The sequence below is a fragment of the Coenobita brevimanus genome, chromosome 82 (genome assembly GCF_032717465.1).
Source record: "Coenobita brevimanus isolate Jiangsu-jjx chromosome 82, ASM3271746v2, whole genome shotgun sequence".
NCBI classification, from domain to species: Eukaryota; Metazoa; Arthropoda; class Malacostraca; order Decapoda; family Coenobitidae; genus Coenobita; species Coenobita brevimanus.
Window position 1 is genome coordinate 16,224,215 of NC_137035.1, and position 27,422 is coordinate 16,251,636.

General features: G+C 40.1%; 1 protein-coding gene across 1 annotated transcript; it reads left to right on the forward strand.

The window, feature by feature from the left end:
* The first annotated feature begins 836 nt into the window (after positions 1–836).
* Positions 837–27,422, forward strand: LOC145409631 (uncharacterized). The gene is made up of 5 exons (XM_080279983.1): positions 837–976; positions 11,296–11,444; positions 20,460–20,576; positions 23,477–23,643; positions 27,063–27,422. Exons 1-4 carry the CDS (start codon positions 922–924, stop codon positions 23,633–23,635), a joined length of 480 nt encoding a protein of 159 aa, XP_080136109.1. The 5' UTR covers positions 837–921; the 3' UTR covers positions 23,636–23,643; positions 27,063–27,422.

The window sequence follows — 27,422 nt, forward strand, 5'->3', positions numbered from 1 at the left end:
GAGGGAGGTGTGGCAAAATCCACCATCCCTTTTTGTTAATTTTATAACCACTGACTCTATAATATCATTTTATTTGCTGCAAGGAGGTGTATGGCAAGATCCACCACCCTCATTTCTTGTATAAGTACTCCGTAAGTTTCTGTACAATGAATATTATCAATCAAAGTAATCAAACCATTCCTTATCCCAGCCTCCCCTCCTCCTTTATTTACATATCTTTATGATGTGACTTTTTAGCTCATTAGACAACCAGTTTAGCAATATTTGGATTTGGTAACTAACGGTGACCCTCGTGGAGTGTGGTATTGTGTGTTACTGATTAACGTGATCATATAGATAAAGTGTGTTATCAGAGTGAGGCATGCAAATACCTCCATCATTTTCTTTGTGACCAAAGATTAGCCTGCCATAACACGACCATATTAATTCGCAAATTAATATGGCCGTGTTATGGCAGGCTAATCTTTGGTCACTAAGAAAATGATGGAGGTATTTACAGTGTTGTATTTAGGAACAAATAAGTAAATTTAGTGTCAAAAAGAAAATCTGAAGGGTGATGATGCATGCTGGCAATACTGCAGGCTATACTGACCCCCCGACTCCTCGAGGATTTCATAAATCCTGCTGAAATAGTTTTCATGTATTGCTAGAATGTTTCTAAGGATACTTGAATCCAGAGGATATGTTATAAAAAGTACTGAAATCTATAGATTATCGCTAAAGCTTTCTGGAAATCTCTACAATATGGAAGGGTAGATTTCATTTCTGCTAAATTATAGCAAACATTACAATAGCTAACCAAAAAGCGCTAACTTTGCAACCCTGAATTACCGCAGTGTCGTGTGGTGGGGTTGCTTCACTGATTAAATTATCATGGATTCATTGATATAGTGAATTATCAGAGTTGAGGTCAAGGCTGAGATGTCCTGGTCACTCGTTGACAGGGCCTTGGAGCTGTTTGATGCAGAGTTGCCAGGTAAATTAATCTTTGTGTGGTAAATTACTGAGCTCATGGTAATCGTGGGTCATTAACATTTAGCACGTGAGGATATTAACAGTGGCAGCCAAAATTTCGATTATTCCATCATATTTCAATTAACGTTAGACGGTTTTTATGTGACCAAGGGAAACTTACGGTAGGCCATGTCAAATTTTAATGTACGTATGAGCCTAGAGTAAATTGCTTAATATTTTATTCCAGGTGAACCGGTGATTTTAAGCATCTGCTGGTAGAAATTGCAATAACAATATTTACAACTGGTATTATGTTCTCACTACCATCAGAGGATTGTAAATATGCAGTTTTGGACCGTCACGTTTTTTTTTTTTTGTTTTTTTTTTAACCAAACCTATCAAAAGTTAACTGATCTAACTTATTCTAAATATTTAACCTTATCAGATCTAACCAAGCTAACCAAACTAGCCTGATGGAGAGGACGTGATTGACTAAAACTGATAAAATTTTTTGGACAATTTCAGCCCAGGAGTAGTTTCTAGCTAAGGAGGTTTAAAGGGTGGAGGCAATGTCAGGTGGGATGAGTGAAGCCTAGTGACCTGACCGGTCACCATATTGTTGTAGGCTTAAGGTGCGTCAGTGCATGTCAGGGCTAGGCTCAAGGAGGTTTAGATTTCAGTTAGCTGCAGGATTTGGGGGATTTCTAGTTTGTTGCGAGTCTCCAGAAGATTAATGAGATGCTAATAATTTCCCCAAAGCCAGATCCAAACTGTTTCTTAGCTTATAAAATGAGCCAGGATCACATTGAACTTTTTTTTTTTTTTTGGCAAAATCAGAAGTATGGGAGGATGCAACAATAATCCTTCAGCTCGCCAGTTCACAGCAGCCTATAAGAGAGTAATGCTTCACATTGACATTGAGGAAGTCATGATGAAACTGCTTAGCCTTAGAGAATATACCAATTTTGATGGCTTTTAATAATTGTCTAAGTCACATAAATGCCGATGTTCCGTCAAGTAGAGTGATCAATACTTCTGTGGACAAAAGCAGACCTCTAGCTGATGATGATGATGAGTGTCTTACACAGATAATTATGATGTATTGGGAATGAAAAATGGGTAAATTTTTAGAAGTAACCAACGTTTTCTTTTATTATTATTTTTATGGTTTCCAATGCAAAATACGGTAAAGTTTTAGAAGTAACCAAAGTTTTTTTTTATTATTTTTATGGTTTCCAATGCAAAATACCGTGTTTTAAGTAGTTTTGACCTTCATTTTTTGGGGAAAATCCCCCTTTTGTAATTTTGAGTAAGATTTCCAAAAGTGGGTTTATCCCCCCAAATTAAGATCAAAATTAATTGAGAACACACTATTCTGCATTAAACTAACCTAACCTAACCTAAGCCTAACCTAGTGCCTGACATAGACTGAGTGCACATTCCTGCACCAGCCAATATGGCGCGACATTCATCTGCTACTGAGAGATAGCCTAACCTAAGCCACTATATGACGACCCATACAAAATTAGCTCCCCCAACTCAAACTAGCCTTAAAAGGTAAGTCTTGGTTAGAATAGTTCAGGGACGTTTCATTCATTCATTGCCAGACGCCATGTATCCCACACGGGGTGGCCAAGGGCTTAGAGTTAATTGTTTTACAGGGATGAAAATCAGTAACGTTGGTTACTTCTGAAGTTATACCCAAAATACTGTGCTTTAATTAGTTTTGACCCTCATTTTGGGGGGAAAATCCCCCTTTTGGAATTTTGAGTAAGATTTCCAAAAGTGGGTTTATCCCCCAAAATCAAGATCAAGATTAATTAAAAACACACTACTTTGCATTAAACTAACCCAAACAAACCTAACCTAACCTAACCTAGGCCTAATGTAGGGCCTGACATAGACCAAATGCACACACCTGCCCCAGCCAATATGGCGCAACATTCATCCGTTACTGAGCGACAGCCTAACTTAAGCCACTATATGCCTACCCCTACAAAATTTGCTCGCCCAACTCAAACTAGGCTTAAAAGGTAAGTCTTTGTTAGAATAGTTCAGGGATGTAATATAATGAAAATTGGTAACATTGGTTACTTCTAAAGTTATACCGAAAAATGGTGACAGTGTTTCTTCTATGCTATCACCATATTCTGAAAAAATTGTTGCATACATACTGATAGCAGGATTTGTATCAATGAAACTTAACAGATCTTTGAAGTGTGAACGTTGCTGCAGTGCACTGTTTACCAAAAGCTGTGCTAATTCTCAAGCACTGATTATTAAGAAAAACAAAGGAAACCTGTCATTCCCCTCAAAAGATGTCATGGATATATGTTGCTTAAGTGAAAAGATATTCAGAGAAAAAACATTGCATGCTAAACAAATACACTCCTATGCAGAGCTTTCAAGGAAAAATTATCACAACGTTGTAACTTATGCCACCCCGTACGGGATTGAGGCGTCTGACAATAGAAAGATAGATAGTAACTTACGTCTTATCAGAGTGCTTAGACAGATCTGTATTTCCAAGCTTGACAGTACATATGTCAGACAGTGACCCTTTAAAGAATCATCTTGTGTTGTTAATCAAAGCAGTAACAGAGACATATCTCCAGGTAAGATACAACTATGCTGGTAAACAGTTCACTGCACGACAATCATCTCTTTAAGGGATCAAGAGGAGAACTGCAATGAATAAGCTACTGTTATTCAGTGGGTTGTAGAGCTAATGTCAGTGAAAAGTTCATGTTAATGTAGTCATAGCATGCAGTAAATGGATCACAGTAAGGTCATTATTTCATTTAAACAGCTAAATGAATAATGTAAATGAATGTGGGCAGTAAAACTATACTCTGTCCAAGTTGGTTTTAAGGTAAATGCTCCACCTCTGGGATTTGACATCAAAATCGCTCCACCTACAGTCCACTATGATTGGCTGGTGGGGTGACAGTCATGTACACACACACACACACAGGACTGAGAAAAATTTTTGAAGATGCGGATTGGAGAAAATTCGGAGAAACAAGAGAGATATAGAGGAAGTGAGATATCTTTCTAGACCTTTATAATTTGGGAGTGGAAAAATTTGTACCGAGTAAGAGGGAAAGAAAACAGGAAAATGGAGTGGTTTAATAGAAGGTGTATGATAGAAAAAAAAAGAGAGAGATAAGGCGTGGAACAACTGGAGAAAGAGAGGTAACAAGAGAACAAAGGAAGAATATAAAAGAATTAGAAATTAATACACAAGAATACGTAGAGAAAAAGAAAGGAATTTTGAAAAAGGTATGATAGACAAATGCAAGGATGAACCCAAACTATATTATAGATTTGTTAATGGCAAACTGAAACAAAAGGAAGGAATCACCAAACTGAAAGTAGAAGGAGAGGTCTATAAAGATGCAGCAGTACAAGCAGAAATAATGAACAAATGTTTCCAATTGGTTTTCACTAATGAAAAAGAGTTTTTGGAAAGGGAGAGAGTGATTAGAAATGTACCGGTGATAAAAGATATAAAAGTGGAGGTACAGGAAGTGTATAAATTACTGGAAACTCAAGATGTAAGGAAAGCCCCAGGACCTGATGGAATTTCTAATTGGGTACTGAAGGAATGCAGAGAACAACTGGCAGATAAAATTCACAGTTTAATCGTGTGTTCTCTGGAAGAGGGGAAAGTGCCACAAGAATGGAAGAGGGCAAATGTGGTACCAATTTATAAGGGAGGAAACAGGGAAGAACCCCAGAATTATAGACCAGTGTCTCTAACCAGCATGGTCACAAAATTGTATGGGAGAATCCTAAAAGACAGATGGAAAAATATCTAGAAGAGATGAATATTTTGGCTGAATGTCAGTTTGTATTCAGAAATGGAAGGTCATGTGTTTCCAGCTTGTTGAGCTTTTACTCGAGCGATTGACGTGGTACAGGAGAGAGATGGTTGGGTGGATTGTGTGTACTTTGGCTTAGAGAAGGCCTTTGACAAGGTACCTCACAAGAGACTAATGTGGAAACTAGAATATATAGGAGGACTGAAGGGGAAACACCTGGAATGGATGAGAGACTTTTTGAGAGACAGACAAATGAGGACAGTAATAAAGGATAGGATGTCTGGATGGAGGGAAGTAACAAGTGGAGTCCCTCAAGGCTCGGTGCTGGCACCAGTAATGTTCCTGATTAACATAAATGATATGGTAGATGGAGTGAACAGTTATGCAAGTCTGTTTGCTGATGATGTAAAGATCTTGAGAAAGGTAGAGGTTGAGGAGGATTGTAAAATGCTGCAGGAGGATCTGGATAGGATACATGATTGGAGCTGGATGTGGGAAATGAAATTTAATGTAAAGAAATGTAAATTATTGGAAATGGGTAAAAGTACCAGGAGGCCATCACAGAATTATTCGTTGGGTAATGAATTAATCACAAAAATGGGAGAAGAGAAAGATTTGGGAGTGCTGGTCCAAGATAGTTTGTCACCAGAAAAGCACATTAACAAGATAATTGGAGAGACTTATAAACTCGACTAATATAAGAGTAGCATTTCATTATATGGATGAGGAGATGATGAAAAAATTGATAGTGGCCATGATCCACCCCAGGTTAGAATATGCAGCGGTAGTGTGGTCCCCACACAAAAAGAAAGATATAAACAAAATTGAGAGAATACAAGGAACAGCAACCAAGATGGTCCCCAGTCTGGCAATCTGTCATACAGAGAGAGGCTGGAAAAGCTGGATTTGCCTTCCTTAGAGGAAAGGAGAAAGAGGGGAGACATGATTGCAGTATTCAGGACCATGGGGGAGTAGATAAAATTGACAAAGAAGATCTGTTTTTATGGGATAAGAGAGCAACAAGAGGACATGGAATGAAATTGAAAAAGTCAAGCTGCTTGAAGGATATCAAGAAATATAGCTTTCCTTACAGAAGTATAGACTTATGGAATAGCCTGGACAAAGAGGTTGTCCAGTCTAAAAACTTAAACGAGTTTAAAGCTAAATTTGACTTATTGAGAAACAGCGACGGGAACCCACGAGCATAGCACATTTCGTGTGTATCACAATTAGGTATATTAGGTAAATACATGTACATAAGTATTCGGAACAACTTAGACGAAAAGGCTGTGCAGGAGAAAAACATTCATGTGTGTAAAGGTAGATTAGATAAATGTGGAAATGGAGACAGGACAACACGAGCATTGCTCAATTCCTGTATACTTCAAATAGGTAAATACAAATAGGCAAATAGGTAAATACACACACACACACACACACACACACACACTTCAGACTGAATCATATCATGTCTTGCCCTGACTCAATGCTTCCACCCTCTTGTATATACTCTGTACAATATCCACGATAAACAATATAATCTCTCTCTCTCTCTCTCTCTCTCTCTAAGTGAAAAAAGGAAACATAAGAGGGGTATTGATAAAGGATTTGATGTAGAGATAAGTTTCATAATACATAAGGAAGAGGGAAGTTAAAATGAAAGCCAGCCAAGAGGCTCACACTGCACTCACATCCCAGGGGATTTTTATGGAGGGCTGAAGGGAATCACAGGTCACAAGACCCACCTGTCCATACATGCCACTCCTAAACCCCTTTCTTCCCTCCATTGCTCTCTCTCTCTCTCTCTCTCTCTCTCTCTCTCTCTCTCTCTCTCTCAACACACCATGACAGAATGTAAGCAAAAACATACATACATACATACATTCATATATATAAATATATGTAGAGAGAGAGAGAGTTCTGACAAGAGGAGTGATGGAAGAGGACAGGACGAAAAGAATGAGGCGCTGTATGCTGGTACGCTACGTTTAAGAGACAATGAAAGGGGCGAAAAGCTGAGAGAAAATAAAAATAGGGTGAAAGAACAATGGAAGTGGAGGGATTGCATATAGGTTACTGGTAATGACTTTATTGACTTGGAACAAAGTGTATGAGTCCTGGAGTATGATAGAGAGAGGACGCGCGCGCACGCGCGCGCGCGCACACACACACACACACACACACACACACACACACACACACACACACACACACACACACACACACACACACACACACATGAATTGAGGAAATGAAAAAAATTGATAGTGGCCATGATCCGCCCCAGGTTAGAATATGCAGCGGTAGTGTGGTGCCCACACAAAAAGAAAGATATAAACAAGATTGAGAGAATACAAAGAACAGCAACCAAGATGGTCCCCAGTCTGACAGACCTGTCATACAGAGAGAGGCTGGAAAAACTGGATTTGCCTTCCTTAGAGGAAAGGAGAAAGAGGGGAGACATGATTGCGGTGTTCAGGACCATGGTGGGAGTAGATAAAATTGACAAAGAAGATCTGTTTGTATGGGATAAGAGAGCAACAAGAGGACACGGAATGAAATTGAAAAAGTCATGCTGCTTGAAGGATATCAAGAAATATAGCTTTCCTTACAGAAGTATAGACTTATGAAATAGCCTGGACAAAGAGATCGTCCAGTCTAAAAACTTAAACGAGTTTAAAGCTAAATTCGACTTATTGAGAAACAGCGACGGAAACCCACGAGCATAGTACATTCCATGTACATCACAATTAGGTGTATTAGGTAAATACTTAAATATTTGGAACGACTTAGACGAAGAGGTGGTGCATGAGAAAAACATTCATGTGTGTAAAGGTAGACTTGATAAATGTGGATATGGAGACAGGACAACACGAGCATTGCTCAATTCCTGTATACTACAAATAGGTAAATACACACACATACACACACACACACCAGAATACTGTATATTGTCCCTTGAGAATTAGCCTCCCTCCTCAGGTCACACACACTCTTGGCTGCCTTTCATTTTAACTTCCCTCTTCCTTATTTATTATGAAACTTATCTCTACATCAAATCCTTTATCAGTACCCCTCTTATGTTTCTTTTTTTTGCTCGAGAGAGAGAGAGAGTTTGTTTATCGTGGATATTGTACGGAGTATAAATAAGAGGGTGAGAGTGTTGAGTCAGGGCAAGACACGATCTGATTCAGTCTGAAGTGTGTGTGTGTGTGTGTGTGTGTGTGTGTGTGTGTGTGTGTGTGTGTGTGTGCCAATCATAGTGGACTGTAGGTGGAGTGATTTTGACGTCAAATCCCAGAGGTGGAACATTTACCTTCAAACCAACTTGGACAGAGTATAGTAATAATAGTATGGGGCGGGTAGCTGCCTGGAGCAAGTAAGCCTACAACAATATGGTGGACACGCCAGCAGCTGGCTTCACCTGACAGCATGAAGCGAGCACCTCGTGCTGCCTCCACCCTTTAAACCTCCATGTTTCTAGAAATGTTAAAACCATGTACTCCACTGACTTCCAGGACATGAGAAGTCTCACAGTAACTTTAATTCCTCATAAGCTGCCACTTGGTTTGCCAGTTTAGTATTTACAGTGCTGTTAAATTTTTACCTTTACAACCAATCTCATGCTGGAAAAAACTAACATACTGTATACTGTAGTTTCACTGTTTATTGCCTACTGCCTTAATCTTGGGAATTATTTTCCTCTACTGTACCCACGTCTGTTGGTTATTTCAGTGTGCTGTGTATCTTTATATCTCCCGTTTAAGGGGGGGGGGAGTCTTTTCAATGGCATTTCCATTGCAAGTCCATGTTTATGGAGGTTTCAGTATTGTCCTCTAAGTAATTTCTCTTGTTGTGACACATGACCTTCACCTTGTGATAGCTTCCCTCTCCAGCGGTGCCATGGCAGTGGAAGAGGCCTTAACTACCCCTTCTCCCTGAGTTAAGCTGCTTTTGGTTTAATTTTCTTTCAGTTTTTACTTTTTTTTAATAAGAATTTTTAACCCGCTGCATGCCGGCTATTTTTAGCCCTATGGTCACCCCAGTGCCAGCCATTTTAAACTTTTTTTTTTTTTTTGGCTATAATAGATTTTGATGTGGAAACAATGAATTTCGCCATTAAAATGCTCACCGAGGCTCAAAAATGAGTTTTATTGAGTCCTTCATACTTGCGTACAGGTATAGCCGCTCTCTCACGCTCACCACGTATGAGAGAGCCGTTTTCTGTGTAAGGTATACTCAGGTATTTATGCTGGTAAGGTATAGCGATGTTCAGTACACTTTTCTGATTACTTATTATAGCTATCACAGTTTGCTTGTCTTTCTCACTGAATGCATTATCCTACACTTACTTGAAGATAGGAACAACCTGACTTCATTATGTACAGTCCTGGCACTTACAAGAAGGTATTTACAACTTGACTTCACTATATAGTCCCTACACTTACAAGAAAATATTCACAACTTCACGTACATGAAAATATTTACAAAATACCTTCATTATGTACAGCACTGGGTGAGGCACACAGGCAGAGTGAGGCGGAGCGAGCATGAGGGGGGGAGGGAGGGAGTGTATGGCCTTGACAGCCTGGGGGATGGCAGAGGAACAGTTACCTTACATGCCTGCCAATTTTTACCCGGGAGTCTTGAAAAATGCGGTCACAGTGAAGTTTTTTATTTTAAACAATTTTAAAACAGCACTGGCACTGTCCGCAGAATTATGTCAGACTGTTTTAAAACGGCACTGGCATGCGGTGGGTTAATGTACTCTGATTGATTTTGAGATAATTTTGTCGCAAATGACTCCTACCTCTACAGGAGTGTGAAGTCAAATACTGTGTGAAATGAAATCAGCAAAATTGCTTAAGATACATTACGTGAAGTCAGATAAGGAATAAAATCCACATTAATTGAAATACATGAAAACTCACCCAAATTGAACCAAACCAACCCTGACTACCATAACCTGTCATAAGCAGACTAGACCTAACCTTGTCCTAACTGGGGATGCTTTACTCCTCAGACCCCCCCTCATGTCATTAACCAACCAGAGCTTAACCTTGAAAGCCACTCAGACCTTGAAAAACAGCGTACCTTAGGGCGTAGATGTAGTTTGGGCCTCTTCATCTTCCTTGGCACCACAGGGGGATGGGAGCTATTGCAGGGTGAAGGTGATGCATAATGATTGGAGAAATTACTTAACTCAACAGGACAATATTGAAACCCCTGAAGACTCATTTGCAACGGAAGTTCCACTGAGAAGACTCCCCTTATTTGATGTAATGTAATAGAGGACACTGAAGTAATCGATGGATGTGGATGCAACAAAGGAAAATTAAACCTAATCCTGTAGGGGTGGCCACAAACAAATTGCCTCCACAATTTCCCAGTCATCTGTCATTTGTCTGCCTTCCCTTCAGCTTGCACACGTCTCTCATATACAGTAAACCCTCGATATAACGAACTCCAATATTGCGAATTTTGGAAATGGCGAACAACCAAATCGCAACTGAGCTTCCCCTGGAAGTTGAAAACAATGGTCACAAAATGTGGGGGAAGTTCAAAATTCAGCCCACGGTGACAACAGCATCCCCACCTGGCACAGTAAGTGTACTTCAGCAGAATCCCTTCCTGGCACAGTAAGTGGACTATAACTACTACATTATACTGTATTCTTATTTATATGTACAGCTTCATACAGTACTGGTATTGTATTTACATGTACAACATCCTAAACCATTGAATTCGCCTTGTAAAACTTCATAGAGTTAGTTTAGGTTATGTTTGAGCACGTAGGAACAAACAGCTCCCCTCATGTAGCAAACTGAGTTCGGAAATACCGAACCCCTCGCATATACTGTAGCGAACTTTCGGATATGGCGACCCACCCGTACCCCCAATTAGTTCGCTATATCGAGGGTTTACTGTATATCCTTCCATCTCATCCTTGGTCTCCCCTTCCCCCTCCTCCCCTCCACCTCACACAAATACACCCTTCCAGTCCGTCGCTCATTCGTCATCCTCTCCACATGGCCAAACCATCTCAGAGTACAGTATTACTGTACTTTCGATGCCATAGCGCTGGCAAGGTGGATTCAAGCTGTAAGCAAGTGGAGGTGCTTTCATTACCAGCAGTTAACGGGTTTGCCGGATCAAGCATGACCGGTGCTGAGCAACAACAGTCTGTGGATTATAGTGTGCCTGAAAATGTTATTGGCGATTGTCAAGTCCTCCCCTGCACAGATGTCCACCAGGGCACTCCCATTCCTATCCACTTCTAGGAGCTGCCTAGCATGGGCCAACAGGCATACTGCAGTTATCCTTTCTTCTTATGTTCTTATATCAGTTGATACTTCCCACTGTCCAACCACCCTATCTGTTGCCCATTAATTTCTCCAGTCAAAAACACACACACACTTCTCTCAGGCTTTTCCAAGAACACTTCCACACTTGCCCATATATACAGTATATATATTTTTTAAAGATACTGGTATTAAAATAAACGTTGGTATTGCAGCAGAGACCCAGAATAAGAAAGAAAGCAAAGACAGAGGCAAGGCAGGTGGTGTAGGAACCCAGCGGCAGGGCATACGCAAAGCAGCTAAGCAGAAACAGCGGCAACAAGAGAAACGATCTGAGGCAAAGAAGCAAATCATCCAGAAACAGGCATGTCATGTACAGTATGGTGATGTTTATTTACTTATTTTTCTCCCCTTCATCCCCCCCCCCCCCCCCATTTTTTTTTTTTCTGTTTACAGAAAAGTTTATTCATCTCGAAGATAAACTTTTCAAACTGAGGTTAGATACACCCGTTATACTCCATGCCAGCCAACGTGTCTGTTGCATCATACATGTTCCTAACAGTCATTTCTAACTGGGTAAAGTAATTTGCTTCTGTTCCTGTTGATAAAATGGTGATCTTATCACATTGTGAATTTCACACTCACCCTCCATGATTCACAGACATTGGTGTAGAGCAGGGGTTCTCAACCTTTTTAATCTTATGTACCCCTTGAAGTCTTTCAGTATTGGTCACGTACCCCTTACCCACAATGCAGCATCAGGAAGGGTAAAAAAAAATGCATGGTTTATTGACTTAGTTTATTAAGTTTAAATTGTGTTATATATGTGGAGCAGACAAACTTTTCAGTTAATGTGAGTATGTCACTATGAGGTAGTGTTGATAGGAACTAGTTACTGTCATAGGGAAACACTATGTGACTGGGTGCTAGCATGCAGTACATTTACTAAAACAGAACTATAACAGACAGTTTTCGTTCATTGTGACAGTGAACTAGTGCTGCTTGCAGCTAGTTGCAACTTGTAACTAGTAACAGTGATAGGTAAGTCATTGTGTGTGTGAATAGCATAAAAATAATAATAAAACAGTACTAAATCAGACACATTTTTCCAATAACTGTGACTGTGAGGTAGTGGTGCTATATACAGCTTATAACTAGTTACTAATGGGGAAATTACAGTGTGCGTGACTAGTGTCACTAGCATGAAAAAAGTAACAAAATAGAATTAAGGCTTTGTGTTCCACTGACTGCGAACTAATGTTGATTGTTAAGCCTCGCAACTAGTTATTAGTAACTAGTTACTTACTCATAGGGAAGTCAGTGTGTGTGACTGCATTAAAATACAAGTACAGTATATACTAATTCAGTGAGATGGTTGGGCCTGTTTCTTTGCTGCCAACAAGTCAATCCTCGGCACAGTCTTTGAGAGAGCCACTCTTATGTCGTCTTTGACTGCAAGACGTGAACGTAACTTGTTTTTAATCAAGCACAGTGCTGAGAATCCCTGCTCACAGCGGTATGTAGAAGGAAACCATTACCAGTTATTATGGCTGCAGTGCAGGCACATGACTTCGTAGCCTTAAGCAAAATCCATGACAACTTAAACGAGGAAAAAAAATCAGACTACAAATACACTGGAAACCTGAGGGTGAGGGTAGTGAGGGAAGAGTGGTGAGTGGGTGACAGTGAGAGGCGAACAGTGTGTCTCACTTTGGTACCTGCTCGTTACGCGTGAGGAGTTACGTGATCGATAGAAAACGAGCAAGGGTGACTACTGTATTATGGGTTTGCAAGGTTGTGTGGCAAGTGTTGTCCAAGAGAGCTTTCTCTCAAATGACATAACTCCAAGAGTTTCCTTGTTAACGTTGTCACTTAGTGTCCTGGTTCTAGTGGAGGACACATCTAGCCTAGCACATGTAGGCCACTTTCTACAAACAGGTTTGAAGTTATTCAAAACTGAAGTATTTTGAGAAACCTGTCACGTACCCCCAAAATTCCTCTCACGTACCCCTGGGGGTACGCATACCCCAGGTTGAGAACCCCTGGTGTAGAGGATGCAGCATTACAGACAAGTTGGCTGGTGTGGAATATAGTACAGGTAGCCTAATTCCTTCACAAATTGGGGATCCCCTCAGTAGGTTAACTGGCAGCAGCAAGAATAAACCAAAAACTAGCCAGAGAGATAGACAAGGTAAATGGCATAGGAACCCAGCATCAGGACAGCCAAGCACGAACAGGGGTGACATTAGAAATGCTCATATGCAAAGAAAGAGGTCATCCAGAAACAGGCAGGTTACTTATTGTATGTACAGTAGGTCTTCATTATAATTGTCAGTGATCTGTCTGTCTACGAGGTCTGTTCAAAAAGTATCTGACCGTAGGCTCTAAAAAAATAAATAGCTAACCTGTGGAGCTAGGACACTAATCCCTCTCAAAGTAGGTTCTTTCCGACTTGGCACAGGTATCCCAGGATTCTTTCCACTGCCTGGAACTTTTTTCAAAGTCGGTTTTCAGTGTCTCCTTCAAGTGCTTTGTCGCATTCACCATGATCTCTTCTCTCGTCTCAAATCAGGAACCTTTCAGCGGAGTTTTGAGCATAGGTAATAACCTAAAGTTGCATGAAGCCATGTCTGGTGAGTAGAGAGCCTGCCGGACCTGCCAGATGTTGTGCTTGGTCAAAAATTCCTGGATGAGTTGAGAAGAATGAGGCGGGGCCAGAGATGGCCCGACTGGGCCTCCCAATGTTTGTTTCTAAGTTGGTCAAAAATGGAGAGTGGGGACTTTTTTTTGTTTTTTTTTTTTTTTTTTTTTTCCCCCATAAAAGGAGAGGTCTCCGAGAGGACATAATATTTTTTTAAGTTTTATATACAGTATACTGGTATAGAGAGAGAGAGAGAGAGGACAAAATACAAAATACCCTGGATTCCCTCCTGTCAGGAGAATAGTCTAAGCCAAAATCAAGTACCATATTAATCAAGGTGCCTGGATTTGGACCCCCTTTACCCATGGAATGGTGGGGGGCGGGGGGGGCAGCACAGATTTGTATGCATTCCTGCTACTGGTCTGTTCATGAATGACTCCAAATGTCAGTTAGTCTAATTAGAATACAGTACTTAATAATTTACATGGTGTCTATTTTCATGTCAGCAGTAATTCATGTTTGGGTCCAAGTTCAGGTGGCTTTACTTAACCAAAAGTACAAGTATTTTGGTTTGTAAAATCCCAATTACAAGTACTATACACAAAAAAATTGTACCATACTTAAATACGTAGTGGTAGGTGAGGACGCTCACCATCCACTCACTCAGTGTACTGTAGTGCTGTTTTGGGTGTCTGCCCTTTCTTCTCATTCTTCCTTCCTCTTCTGTCTTTCTTTCCTTCGTTCTTTCCTCTTCCTTCTGCCTGTGGGTGACCATATACTCCCTCTTTCTCTCTTTCCTTCATTCTTTCCTCTTCCTTCTGCCTATGGATGACTCTACACTGAGTGGCAAACCTAATGGTTTCCTGCACACTGGGAAACCATTTACTGCACTGGGTGGTAACCATATAACCAAATTATGGCATCTGGTGGTTTAGTGGGTAATTAAGGTGCTTCATTCGGATTGAGCCGGTTTAGGTTTCTATTCAAGGGGTTGTTGGGGTTTATTGCCCACATAATGCCACTCAGGGATGAGTGTGGCTGGTTACTCCCATCTTAAATGTCAGGACCAACTTGCCTAGCCCCGGGCTCCTATGCTCCTCATTGGGTGACATAGGGCTGGATGATGGATTGATGGATGATGGTTGCCACCACCTACCACCGTTTGTAATTGGATAATGCAAAAACACTTCAAAACAAGTAACATCCAGAAAAATGGCATGGCATTTAGATTTTATGTGGTTGGACCTTTTCCATGATTCAGTATTATAGTGTTTACCATATTAAATTACATTGCACACAATCACCTACGCCAACAATGCAACATACATTCTTTGAGAGCTCTCTGGGAAAGCCCGGTCTCGGCCATGACCTTCCTAAGGGACTTGGTGCTGTTCGGCCAGACTGCCTAGGGAATAACTACTACAGTAATTAAGTTATTGTAGAGTCCCTCATTGGGAAGAGAGAGTTTTTAGCCTTCTGGCAGGTATGAGTATCACTTTGAATGATGTATCAGTTGACCTGAATCAGTAGAATATCACTTGATTAGGACCCCTTTATACAGTACAGTCAGTTTAATGTTCAGATTATTTACACCTGAGTACAATCTCTCTCTCTCTCTCTCTCTCTCTCTCTCTCTCTCTCTCTCTCTCTCTCTCTCACACACACACACACACACACATAGAAGGTGTATGATAGCCAAAAAAGAGAGAGATAAGGCGTGGAACAATTGGAGAAAGAGAGGTAACGACAGAACAAAGGAAGAATATAAAAGAACAAGAAACGAATACACAAGAATACGTAGGGAAGAAGAAAGGAATTTTGAAAAAGGTATAATTGACAAATGCAAGGATGAACCCAAACTGTTTTATAGATTTGTTAATGGCAAACTGAAACAAAAGGAAGGAATCACCAAGCTGAAAGTAGATGGAGAGGTCTTTAATGATGCGGCAATGCAAGCAGAAATAATGAACAAACGTTTCCAGTCAGTTTTCACTAAAGAAAAGGAGCTTGTGGAAGGGGAGGGAGTGATTAGAAATGTTCCGGTGATGAAAGATATAAAAGTGGAGGTGCAGGAAGTGTATAAATTACTGGAAACTCAAGATGTAAGGAAAGCCCCAGGACCTGATGGAATTTCTAATTGGGTACTGAAGGAATGCAGAGAACAACTGGCGGATAAAATTCACAGTTTAATTGTATGCTCACTGGAAGAGGGGAAAGTGCCAAAAGAATGGAAGAGGGCAAATGTGGTACCAATTTACAAGGGAGGAAACAGGGAAGAACCCCTGAATTATAGACCAGTGTCTCTAACCAGCATGGTCGCAAAATTGTGTGAGAGAATCCTGAAAGACAGATGGATAAAATATCTGGAAGAGATGAATATTTTGGCTGAATGTCAGTTTGGATTCAGAAGTGGAAGGTCATGTGTTTCAAACTTGTTGAGCTTTTACTCAAGAGCGATTGATGTGGTACAGGAGAGAGATGGTTGGGTGGATTGTGTGTACTTAGACTTAGAGAAGGCCTTTGACAAGGTACCTCATAAAAGACTAATGTGGAAACTAGAATATATAGGAGGACTAAAGGGGAAACTTCTGGAATGGATGAGAGACTTTTTGAGAGACAGACAAATGAGGACAGTAATAAAGGAAAAGATGTCTGGATGGAGGGAAGTAACAAGTGGAGTCCCTCAAGGCTCAGTGTTGGCGCCAGTAATGTTCCTGATTTATGTAAATGATATGGTAGATGGAGTGAACAGTTATGCGAGTCTGTTTGCTGATGATGTAAAGATCTTGAGGAAGATAGAGGTTGAGGAGGATTGTAAAATACTGCAGGAGGATTTGGATAGGATACACAATTGGAGCCGGACGTGGGAAATGAAATTTAATGTAAAGAAATGTAAAATATTGGAAATGGGTAAAAGTACCAGGAGACCATCACTGAATTATTTTTGGGTAATGAATTAATCACAAAAAGGAGAGAAGAGAAAGATTTGGGAGTGCTGGTCCAAGATAGTTTGTCACCAGAAAAGCACATTAACAAGATAGTTGGAGAGACTTATAAGCTCTTGACTAACATAAGAGTAGCATTTCATTATATGGATGAGGAAATGATGAAAAAATTGATAGTGGCCATGATCCGCCCCTGGTTAGAATATGCAGCGGTAGTGTGGTCCCCACACAAAAGAAAGATATAAACAAGATTGAGAGAGAATACAAAGAACAGCAACCAAGATGGTCCCCAGTCTGACAGACCTGTCATACAGAGAGAGGCTGGAAAAACTGGATTTGCCTTCGTTAGAGGAAAGGAGAAAGAGGGAGACATGATTGCGGTGTTCAGGACCATGGTGGGAGTAGATAAAATTGACAAAGAAGATCTGTTTGTATGGGATAAGAGAGCAACAAGAGGACATGGAATGAAATTGAAAAAGTCAAGCTGCTTGAAGGATATCAAGAAATATAGCTTTCCTTACAGAAGTATAGACTTATGGAATAGCCTGGACAAAGAGATCGTCCAGTCTAAAAACATAAACGAGTTTAAAGTTAAATTCGACTTATTGAGAAACAGCGACGGAAACCCACGAGCATAGTACATTCCGTGTATATCACAATTAGGTATATTCTTAAATATTTGGAATGACTTAGACAAAGAGGTGGTGCATGAGAAAAACATTCATGTGTGTAAAGGTAGACTTGATAAATGTGGATATGGAGACAGGACAACACGAGCATTGCTCAATTCCTGTATACTACAAATAGGTAAATACAAATAGGTAAATACACACACACATCGCTCGCTGGCTTAATGGTAGCATTCGCACTTGCCATCTTTTAGACGGAAGTTCGTGCCTGGCTCAGGTTGCAAAAAGTTTCACTGACGAAGTGGGTAGTTACTGTCCCCCTTGAGCAAGGGGACGGGTATGTGGATACGTGAAGGTCACAGCCTTGCCCTTAGATCGGACCATATGAGCTCTCTGCTCCCTTCCGGGAGGGTAAAAGCTGACGATCATGACCATCAAGTGATCCTGACCGACCCGGTGAATTACACACACACACACACACATGCACGCGCACGCACACACACACACACACACACACACACACACACACACACACAGCTAAAACACAATACCTGCTCTCACTTTGTGAATGTGGGTGAAAAGCATTTTGTTAATGAAGTGTCCACTTACCTTGGTGTAAATCTGGCATGTCTGTCTTGAATGGTGAATTGTAGTAGGAAATTTACACAAGAGATTGATTCTTCTGTAGTCAGGAAGAAGTGGTACAGAGTGGATGTCAATTTACAGTATTGTATATTCATGTTCTTTTGTTGAGGCACCTGATTTCAAGTGGAAAAGAACAGGAGTCTGTGACAGGTCGTGGTGGATGAACTGTACTCAAAATGGGTTTTAAGAGAAATATAAAAATATTCCCTGTAGAACTGTTCATTCATTCATTCATTCATGTAATCTTGTGCTGCCATATGAGGAGCATAGGAGTCTGGGGCTATGCAAGTTGGTCCTGAAATTTAAGTGAGAGTGACAAGCTTCACCCATCCCTGAGTGGCATTACATGAGCAGTAAACCCTAACCACCGCTTGAATATAAACCTGCACCAGGCTTAGTCTGATTGGAGTACCTTTTACCCACTAAAACACCAGGCGCCATATGGTTATGTGGTTACCTCCCAGCGTAGTAAATGATGTCCTGGTGTACAGGAAACCATTTGGCTTGTCACTCAGTGTAGAGTCGCCCACAGACAGAAGGAAGAGGAAAGTAAGGCAGAAGAGAAAGAAAGGAGAGAGGAAGGGACAGTCACCTGAGAGCAGCATTACATCAAGTGAGTGGATGGTGAGCCCCTCCATTTACCACTGAGTAGGATTATAAATAGTATATAATACAGTTTTTAACATAGTGCATGATTTTTTTTAACCATTGCAACAGTGGCAGTGGATTTATAGGCCGACTTGTTGTGACCCACTATAAGAATAGACTAGAAATAATTGCTTTGACTCGTCATAAGAACAGACTGCAATTACCTTAATTTTTGAGACTAATCATAACACTAGCTACTTTCAGAGATTTTAAAAATAAACTCTGGTATATTTTTGTGGAAGTATGAGTAGTTGTATACAATAAACAGGTCTTTGTACTTGATGAAATATTAGATATAAAGCTGTAATTACTCATACAGTGTAGACAGTTCATAGCTAATGTTGGTTTGAATTACCTGCATTATTGTCTGTATGGCTGATGCATTATATGAGAGGAGACTCAAGTGGAGAAGGAGACAAATAAATGGAGTGAAAGATCAATGTGGTGTTAAGTGAATGTGTATGAAAGCATTAAGAGAAATATTTGAGATGGTATGGTCATACTGAGAGGAAGGAGAATGAATGACTAACTGACTAGGAGAGTGTAAGTCAGTGAGGTGGGGAGGGAATGGGAAAGGGATGACCAGTGGTGAGATGGAGGTATTGAGTGGAAAGATACATGAAAGAGGGGAGTGTAAGTTGAAGGGAGGGCAGCCAAATGGAAGAGAACAGTGTGATGTGGAGGCTGTTTGTGGCCACCCTTTATAGGATTGAAGCATCAAGGTAAGAGAGATTGATAGATGGCAGATGATTGTTGTATTCACTTCACACAGGAGTAGGTAGGGATGTGGTGCTGCTTGTGTGACAGAGAGAGAGAGAGAGAGATCCAAGATATATTAGGCAGGTTCTGATTGTTTGATCATACACTAGAGATTCATAGTGAAATAGTTCTTTTAAGCAGAAAGTTCTTTTTAAGTAGAATATTAGATGTACAAGCATGGTGATGTACTTTAAGTTTTAATTACAGACAGTTTTATTTTATTAAAATGTTCAATCCCAATATATTGTTTCTTCTTGATACAGTATTTTTTTTGTCTTTTGTTGTGGTGCCATTGACACATGCTCATTCCCGAAGTAGTGAACCTGAATGCCAGCACTTCACTCACTCCCCCCTCCCCCCACTCTCTTACCTCCGCATTCACGCCTCTCCTACCTCCTGATTCTGCCTCCCTTTTTAAAGATTCATCTATGGCTGAAAATCATACAAGTTCAGTCTGATAACTTTGAGCCCTGGAGTGTATCATTCTGTAAATTAGGGGAAACTGGCAAAACAGCTTTATAGGTAGCAATGCAATTTTAATAGGCAATTTGTCTATACAGTATTATATTGCAGATTTAAGAAAAGATGGGATATCCTAAAAAAAACAGCTTACTGCAAGGAGTTATGGTACTGTTATTTTAAGGATAATAAAAATGTGACTGTGTTGAGAGAGTTATAAATTCCAGTGCTTCATATGAGTGTGATTTGCCATTTCCCCTGGTTAACAGTAACAGTTGTATGGAAAATTTTGTCATATATTAGAAAACACTCTCATAATTAGGATTATTTGTAAAAAATTGGGCTTTGATGGAGAAAAAGTCTCCCAGTAAAAACTTGTATTCCAAAGATGTTTTAATGCCCATCAGCTTGATGATGATTTTTTTTTCTTTAATTACTTCAAACATTTTTAGTAAAATTGTTAATTAAGGAAGTGTCTAACCCCTTCAGTTAGAAAAGCCACAGGAGCTGAATTACAGTACAGTGCATTGTGTGGAGAGTACAAGAGTAAAGTGAAAAAAATACAGCCTCTTATCGAAGAGATTAAAATACTGTAGTCTCTTCGGACTGTGTGAACCAAAAAGTATGTTGACTGATTTTCTTTGATTTGGCAGGTTGTGAATGCTTTGGAAGAGTACAAGAAGCACATTGATATTGACAACACTGACAGTAACATCAAGCTTTTGAGGAAAATTGACCGCAGGAAGGCACCAGAAGAGTTTGTTGGCAAGGTATTTACCCCTTTCCTTGTCTTTGCCCTACCCTCATCCCTTTTCCTCTTGTTTCTCCTCCATTCTTAGAACTCACATACAATATATCCTGGTAAGCCAGTTAAGTCCTTTCATTTTATTATACTGTACAGTGGTGCTTTATATTGTTCTTTGTTTAGTTTTGGTGTGCCATGTCCAAATATGTGGATGCACCATTTAAACCAGTGGCATAAAGAGGCAAAAAAATATCAAGAGAAGTACATCTCTGAACTGTAATTAGGCTCCCTTATCATACATACATGGAAGCAACACGCTTTTTTCAGCACTATCTCTCTACAAATAGCTTTTTTTTTTTTTTTTTTTTTTTTTTTTTTTTTTTGAGGAAGAAGGAACCAGAGGCAATGAGCCTGCAAAACTGTTCCTTCCAAGTGAAAAACAAAATACAAGAGAGAGCCAAATTCAAGATCCATTCATTTCGAGATGCCTGGACACACTGCGTTTGAAAGACTGGAGATCATAGGAAGCAGGAAATACAGACAGAGGGAGACAGTTCCAGAGTTGACCTGTTGCATAAATGAAGGACTGGGAGTAACGGTTAACTCTTGCATTAGAGAGTTGGACAGAAGACGGGTGAGAGTTTGCTGCTAGACGGGTGCTACGCGCCAGTCGTAGAAGTGGAGGAATGCATGCAGACAGCTCAGATGAACAGCGACCATTGAAGTAGCGATAGAAAAGAGATAAAGATGCAACATTGCAGCGAAGAGACAGAGGTTGAAGGGAGTCAGTGAGAGGGGGAGAGTTAATGAGACGAAAATCCTTTGACTCCACCCTATTGAGAAGAGCTGTATGTGGGGAGCCTCCCCACACATGAGAGTTGTACTCCACACAGGGGCGGATAAAACCCCTGTATAGAGTCAACAATTGTGCAGGGGCAAAGAAGGAATGGAGTCGGCTTAGCACACCCAATCGCTTGGAAGCAGATTTTACAAGAGATGTAATATGATCTTGCCAAGACAAGTCCCAAGCAAATGAAACCCCAAGCATGTTCAACGATGATGCAGGATTAAGTTGAGTTCTATTAAACATAAATGGGTGTACCTGTGGAAGATTTTGTCGGGTTGATAGGTGCAAAAACTGAGTCTTTGATGCATTAAAAACAACCAGATTATTTTTACCCCAGTCAGAGATATGAGCCAAGTCAAACATTAGGTGTGCCATAGCCTCATCCCTTGCCTGTTGAAGTAACTGCTGAGATGGACGTTGTGGGAATCGAATGGAAAGGTGAAGGGTGGAGTCATCAGCATATGAGTGGATAGGGTTAGATGTACAGCTTAGAAGGTCATTGATGAATAAAAGGAAGAGAGTTGGTGATAGGACAGAGCCCTGAGGAACACCACTGTTAATAGATCTGGGAGAAGAACGATTGCTATCTACAACAGCGGCTATAGAACGACCAGAAAGGAAGCTAGAGATGAAGGCACAGATAGAAGGATAGAGACCGTAAGAGGGCAGTTTGGAAATTTAAGATTTATGCCAGACTCGATCGAAAGCCTTTGAGATATCAAGTGCAATGGCAAAGCTTTCGCCAAAGTCCCGAAAGGAGGATGACCAGGAGTCTGAAAGGTAGGTGAGAAGATCGCCTGTGGAGCATCCCTGACGGAACCCATACTGACGATCAGAAAGAAGGTTGTGATAGGAAAGATGCTTTAAAATTTTTCTATTAACCCTTTAACCGCGGGTGTCATCCCAGAATGACATTGCAAAAACTGGACCAAACCGCGGGTGTCATTCTCGAATGTTTGTGAATATTTTGAATACCGCGCGTTTTTTCCGTGCGCCAATTGTTTCAAGGGAGAGTAGCTATTAAGTTCTTTCACTCCAGCCCCCCCCCCCCCCCGGGTCCCCACCTCCCACCCCCTGGGCCCCCCACCGCACCCCTGACCAAACACGCATCAGTATCTGTCCAGCTGTGTGAGTCACAACACTGCTGATGTGGCAGTGAAGTGCAGGCAATTACAGTGCCTTTTACCTGCCTCAGTGAACACAGAGTGGGTGTTTATCGTATGTGCAGTGTTCATATATGTTTATAGTATTATTATCAGAATGAGGTTGGCATTTGGTAATAGTGTGTGAGCGAAAAATAGTGATTACAACACCGCTGATGTGGCAGTGAAGTGCAGGCAATTACAGTGCCTTTTACCTGCCTCAGTGAACACAGAGTGGGTGTTTATCGTATGTGCAGTGTTCATATATGTTTATAGTATTATTATCAGAATGAGGTTGGCATTTGGTAATGGTGTGTGAGTGAAGGTAATGGTGTGTGAGCGAAAAATAGTGATTTTAGATCGCTCACTTCTAATGGCACTGCCCATCCAGTGATAGTCAACGAAATCATGAAACCTACATCATTGCAAAGCCGAAGGTTAGTACTTTCTAATGGTACCTTATTTTTCGCTCTAGATTTATTCTGTGCAGAGTTATAAAGGTTTAAAATTTTGCTTACATTTTGGCTGGAATCCCCGCGGGAGAGGCCAGTCGGGGCAAAACAATGCCCGCGGTTAAAGGGTTAAGAATAGACTCAAAAACTTTTGAGATACAGGATGTTAAAGCAATTGGACGATAGTTAGAAGGTTCGGAATGGTCACCCTTCTTTGGGACTGGCTGAATGAGAGTACTACAAGTACTATGGGTGAAGATGGTTTGACCTGTGGAGTAAAATTAGCTTTCTGGGGCTTGAACGGTGAGTGAATGAGTGGACCACTTCACTGGGCATACTTTCAGTAACTGGTTCTCCCTCTATCATGCTTTTTGGACTTTGTCTTACCCTATCATTAGGTAGGGAAAAGGAAATCAGAATGTTGATGATGATGATAATGATATAAGAATGATGATACTGCACTATAATCACCCTCTCCAAACAGATCACAACTCACCACGCAAAGGAACTTGAAAGAAAGGGAGGAAGCCGAGACATTGCACGGAAGCGACGGAAAGGAGGGAAGAATAAGAAGGAAGAAACGTCTGTATTTACAGATGAAGACTTTGAGAAGCTGAACAAAGAGTGGCTACGTCTTTACTGAGCCAAAATGTTGGTAAAGCATTTTTGTCTTGGGATTGTGTTCTTGTCAGTGAAGGTGGCTCACTAGCAGATCTCCCTTACTAGTTTATTTTTGCATATAATGTGTTAATCCCATGTCTTTTGTTTTATGAAGTCTGTGTTGCATAAAGGACATGACATAGTTTAGCAAAAAAACAAATTGCTAAGGAAGAGGTGCTAGAAAGCTTCCCGAGCCAACAAAAGTGCATTCCTTGGCCATTTATTCTTGCATGGTGGCAGCTGTGTCATAGATGAGTCAGGGTTGGATTAACAGCCCCATAGGTCCAGGGCACTTTTTCTCCTTTGGCCTCTAAATTTGTCGATGAATTGTGTATCCATGTGTTGTTAAGTGCATATTTCCACGTGTGGATAACTCATAAACTAATGTTGACAGGTTGTAATGCTAAGATGAACTTCAAAGAGAATACATAGTTAAAGTACATCAGAGTTTTCCATTTTCACAGTGCACACTATGCCCCCACAGTAATCCAGTCCTGAATTGACAGAGTTACTCCAGTGTTTATGGTTAGCCTTACCCATATGGTAACTTGATCCCTGAATGAATAGTACAGTAGTACATGTGTAGTTGTATTGAGTAAGTAACTCATTTGTTTTTGTGATTGTTTTTTCAACTGTAATTTGGTACAATGCAGTAAGCCTTTGTTAATTGCTACCTTTTTGGAGTGTCCTTTTTTGCAATTGCAGCCACAGTAAATGCAGAAGTTCCTTGTTAACATTCCATAGCTACTTCTTTAAGCTGATACCTGTCCCCCTCCCCACCTCCAGTTAAAGTACTGTACCTCTCCCTGTGCAGAAAAATTTAACTAGAACTTTGCCTCAAAGGATACAACTTTAATCGTGCAGACATGGTGAGCTCTGTATCCTAGATAGACTGCAATAAGCCCATTATAATGTACTATGATGCATATCCATTGGTGCCCTTTAATACACACTAGGTACTGAAAAATTACCCCTTGAATTTCCATTACTACCTATTAATATGATTTATCATTGCCCTTAATTTTCATTCTGTATTGTTTGGAAAAGTTGCAATACAGTAAATAATAATTACAGGTCACCTATTTTACATTCTTTTTTGTTACCAGGTCCATGGTGAATAATAGAAACACTCCATTCTGAAATTCAGTTGCTATCTTAAGGCTGATGCCAGTTTCCTCCAGCTGTTCAGTAATGATTGTCTGGAAAAGGTTGATATCCTGGAACACATCCCTGACTTAAGGTTAGGACTAGTTGTGTGTTGGCTGCATGGTAGTTGTTGGTAATAGTTCCTCCACTTCAATAACCACAGTAAGTCTTCATATATTTGTTGTCCTTTTTAATTAAGTCCATGATAAATGAAGTAAGGTATATTAAAAGTTCATTTGCTACTTCCAAAGCTCATTTGCCTTGTATTATTTATTTATTTGGTGGCAGTTGCAATATATTTGGGCATTCCATGATTCTTGTTCTTGAAGTTCAGCTGTATAATTTGAGGACCATACTTGACAGGCATTTGTGCTGTTAGCTTATCAGAACTCCATTGAGACTCATCTTTTTGTGAGTCTCTGCATACTTATGACTTTGATGATCTTGCGGCTATAATCTAGACCGGGGAGTTTTGTACAGAATATGGGAATGTATACATGTGCACATAAGTCCAGCTGTGTGAAAGAAGGTTAAAAAGAGTAGTGTATCTACAGTGGTAATAAATGCAAAAAATTTTAATATTAGCATTATTATAGCAAGTTTGTCCAGATTTACAGTGCCAGTTGTGTGAAAAAAGTTGTGACATACCGGTAGTTGAACACATCGCTGACATATGAATAGGACTTACTGCAGTTACAAAAGTGTGCTGTTGTTGCCATGCATGGGCTTAAAAGAGAATGAATGAATGTAGTGTTCTTGTTGTGCTACTGGAATTCCTTTGAAAACAAATTAATAGGTAATTTTCATAAATATTAATATTTAAGGCACTTGGTGGTCTAGTGATTTGGATGCTGCAGTTGGAGTGACTGCCTGTATAAGAGTAGTCATGAAGACGTGATTTTCTTTTTCTTCTTCTTTTTTAAATACCACATAATGACTCCAGGTGGTGTAGTCTGGTCATCTACCCTCTAATGTACAGGATTAGATTGTGTTAGCCTTGACTGGGGCCCTTACACCTCAGATGAGTAAATGAGAATGGCAGTAATACTTAACGATATATTTAGTCATATATTTACTCCTCTCGTAGTCTGATAATGTATGATTTATGATTGTGTGATAAAGGTAGGACGTATGCAGTAACCCTGTAGAGCATTTAACTATATAGTACCCAGCAAGACATAACTGGTATTATTACATATTAAGTTAGTTACACTTAGTCCTCACTTAAAGTGTAGGATATTTATTGATGAAATGCTGCTTTAACAGATATATGTTAGACATGTTTTTGACTTATCATTTAGATGTTAAAATGACAAAAATCACTCATCTTTAACTTCAAAACAGCTTTATAGTGAATTACAAGAGCAACTTAAAAGTGCAGAATGGGTGTTAATTCTTCAGCAAATTAATAATCAGACCACTTTAAATGAGGACTGCCTGCATCTGTGTAAACTGTGTAAAGTCCCTATTTCATGATTTCAACAGGGTATTGGTGGTGGCTCTGAACTCTGGTATGTGAGTACTAAGTAGTGGTATTGTATTCATTGTTACCATCGAAGTGCATCTGCAGAACTGCATAACAAGATTATCATATTTGTGGGTGCGCTTTTGTGGCATGATGTTTTAAGCTGTGTTGTAGGTTTTGACTAGTCTGTAATGTTCTAGTGCAGTCAGTCTTCACATTGAATCCATAGTGTGTGCAGGCAGAATGCTATTTCAGGAGAAGTAACCTGTAAATGAGACATGTTTCTGGGTCACTATTGAGGGTTAAAGGCACACAGAAAATACTCATTTCAGACATCAAAGAAGCTTTATAATGGACCACAAGAAACTCTTAAGTGAAGAAAAGGTTTAAAATTCATCAGCAGCTTAAAACTGTTTTAAAAGAGGACTGATTGTAGTTGTTAAGCATCCTTGTGGCATGTGATAAATTGTGCAGTGTACTTTTGTAATAATGTAATTTTGTGCAGCTCTAAGGCATGCAAGTTTCCCTTCACTCACTCACTCTTTGTTTAAACCCAAAATGGCCTTGAATGACAGACTGACTGGCAGGTTCGTCTTAGTTGTATTTGTTGGTTGCCTGGTGATCGTGACACTGTGGCACTTAATACATGGATCGGAGCTGAATTTTTACAAGTTTATCCCCTCCCCCATGTATGCTTTTGTCATCACTCGGTATCTCTTCCTCTTCCTTTCTGTTGTCATCCTCTGCTTCATGGTCTATGCTTGTGTTAATTCTCACACTCATACTTGATTTTTTTCAGAGTTGGTGGGAAATAAAAGAATCATCAGAGCTAACCAGTAGGTGGAATAATCAAATGGTTAATTCCATCTCCCTGCACATCACCATAAATTTGGACAGAAGGACTTTCAACAGAATCTACTGTATTTTGGACACTGTTCGAAATACCCCTTTGAAATATCATTCCTAAAGTTTGAAATTATTTTCAAATCAATAAATGCTTTCAAGTAAGCAAATGACCAAGCAATGTTTGGATGACATCAAACCATAGGAAAAAGTTTGGACATTGTTTGAAAGAACCCTTAAAAGTATTCATTAAGTTAAAGTTTATTCTGAACAAGTAAACGGATGGCTAAGTTAACTTTGAATGTGACCAAAGCAA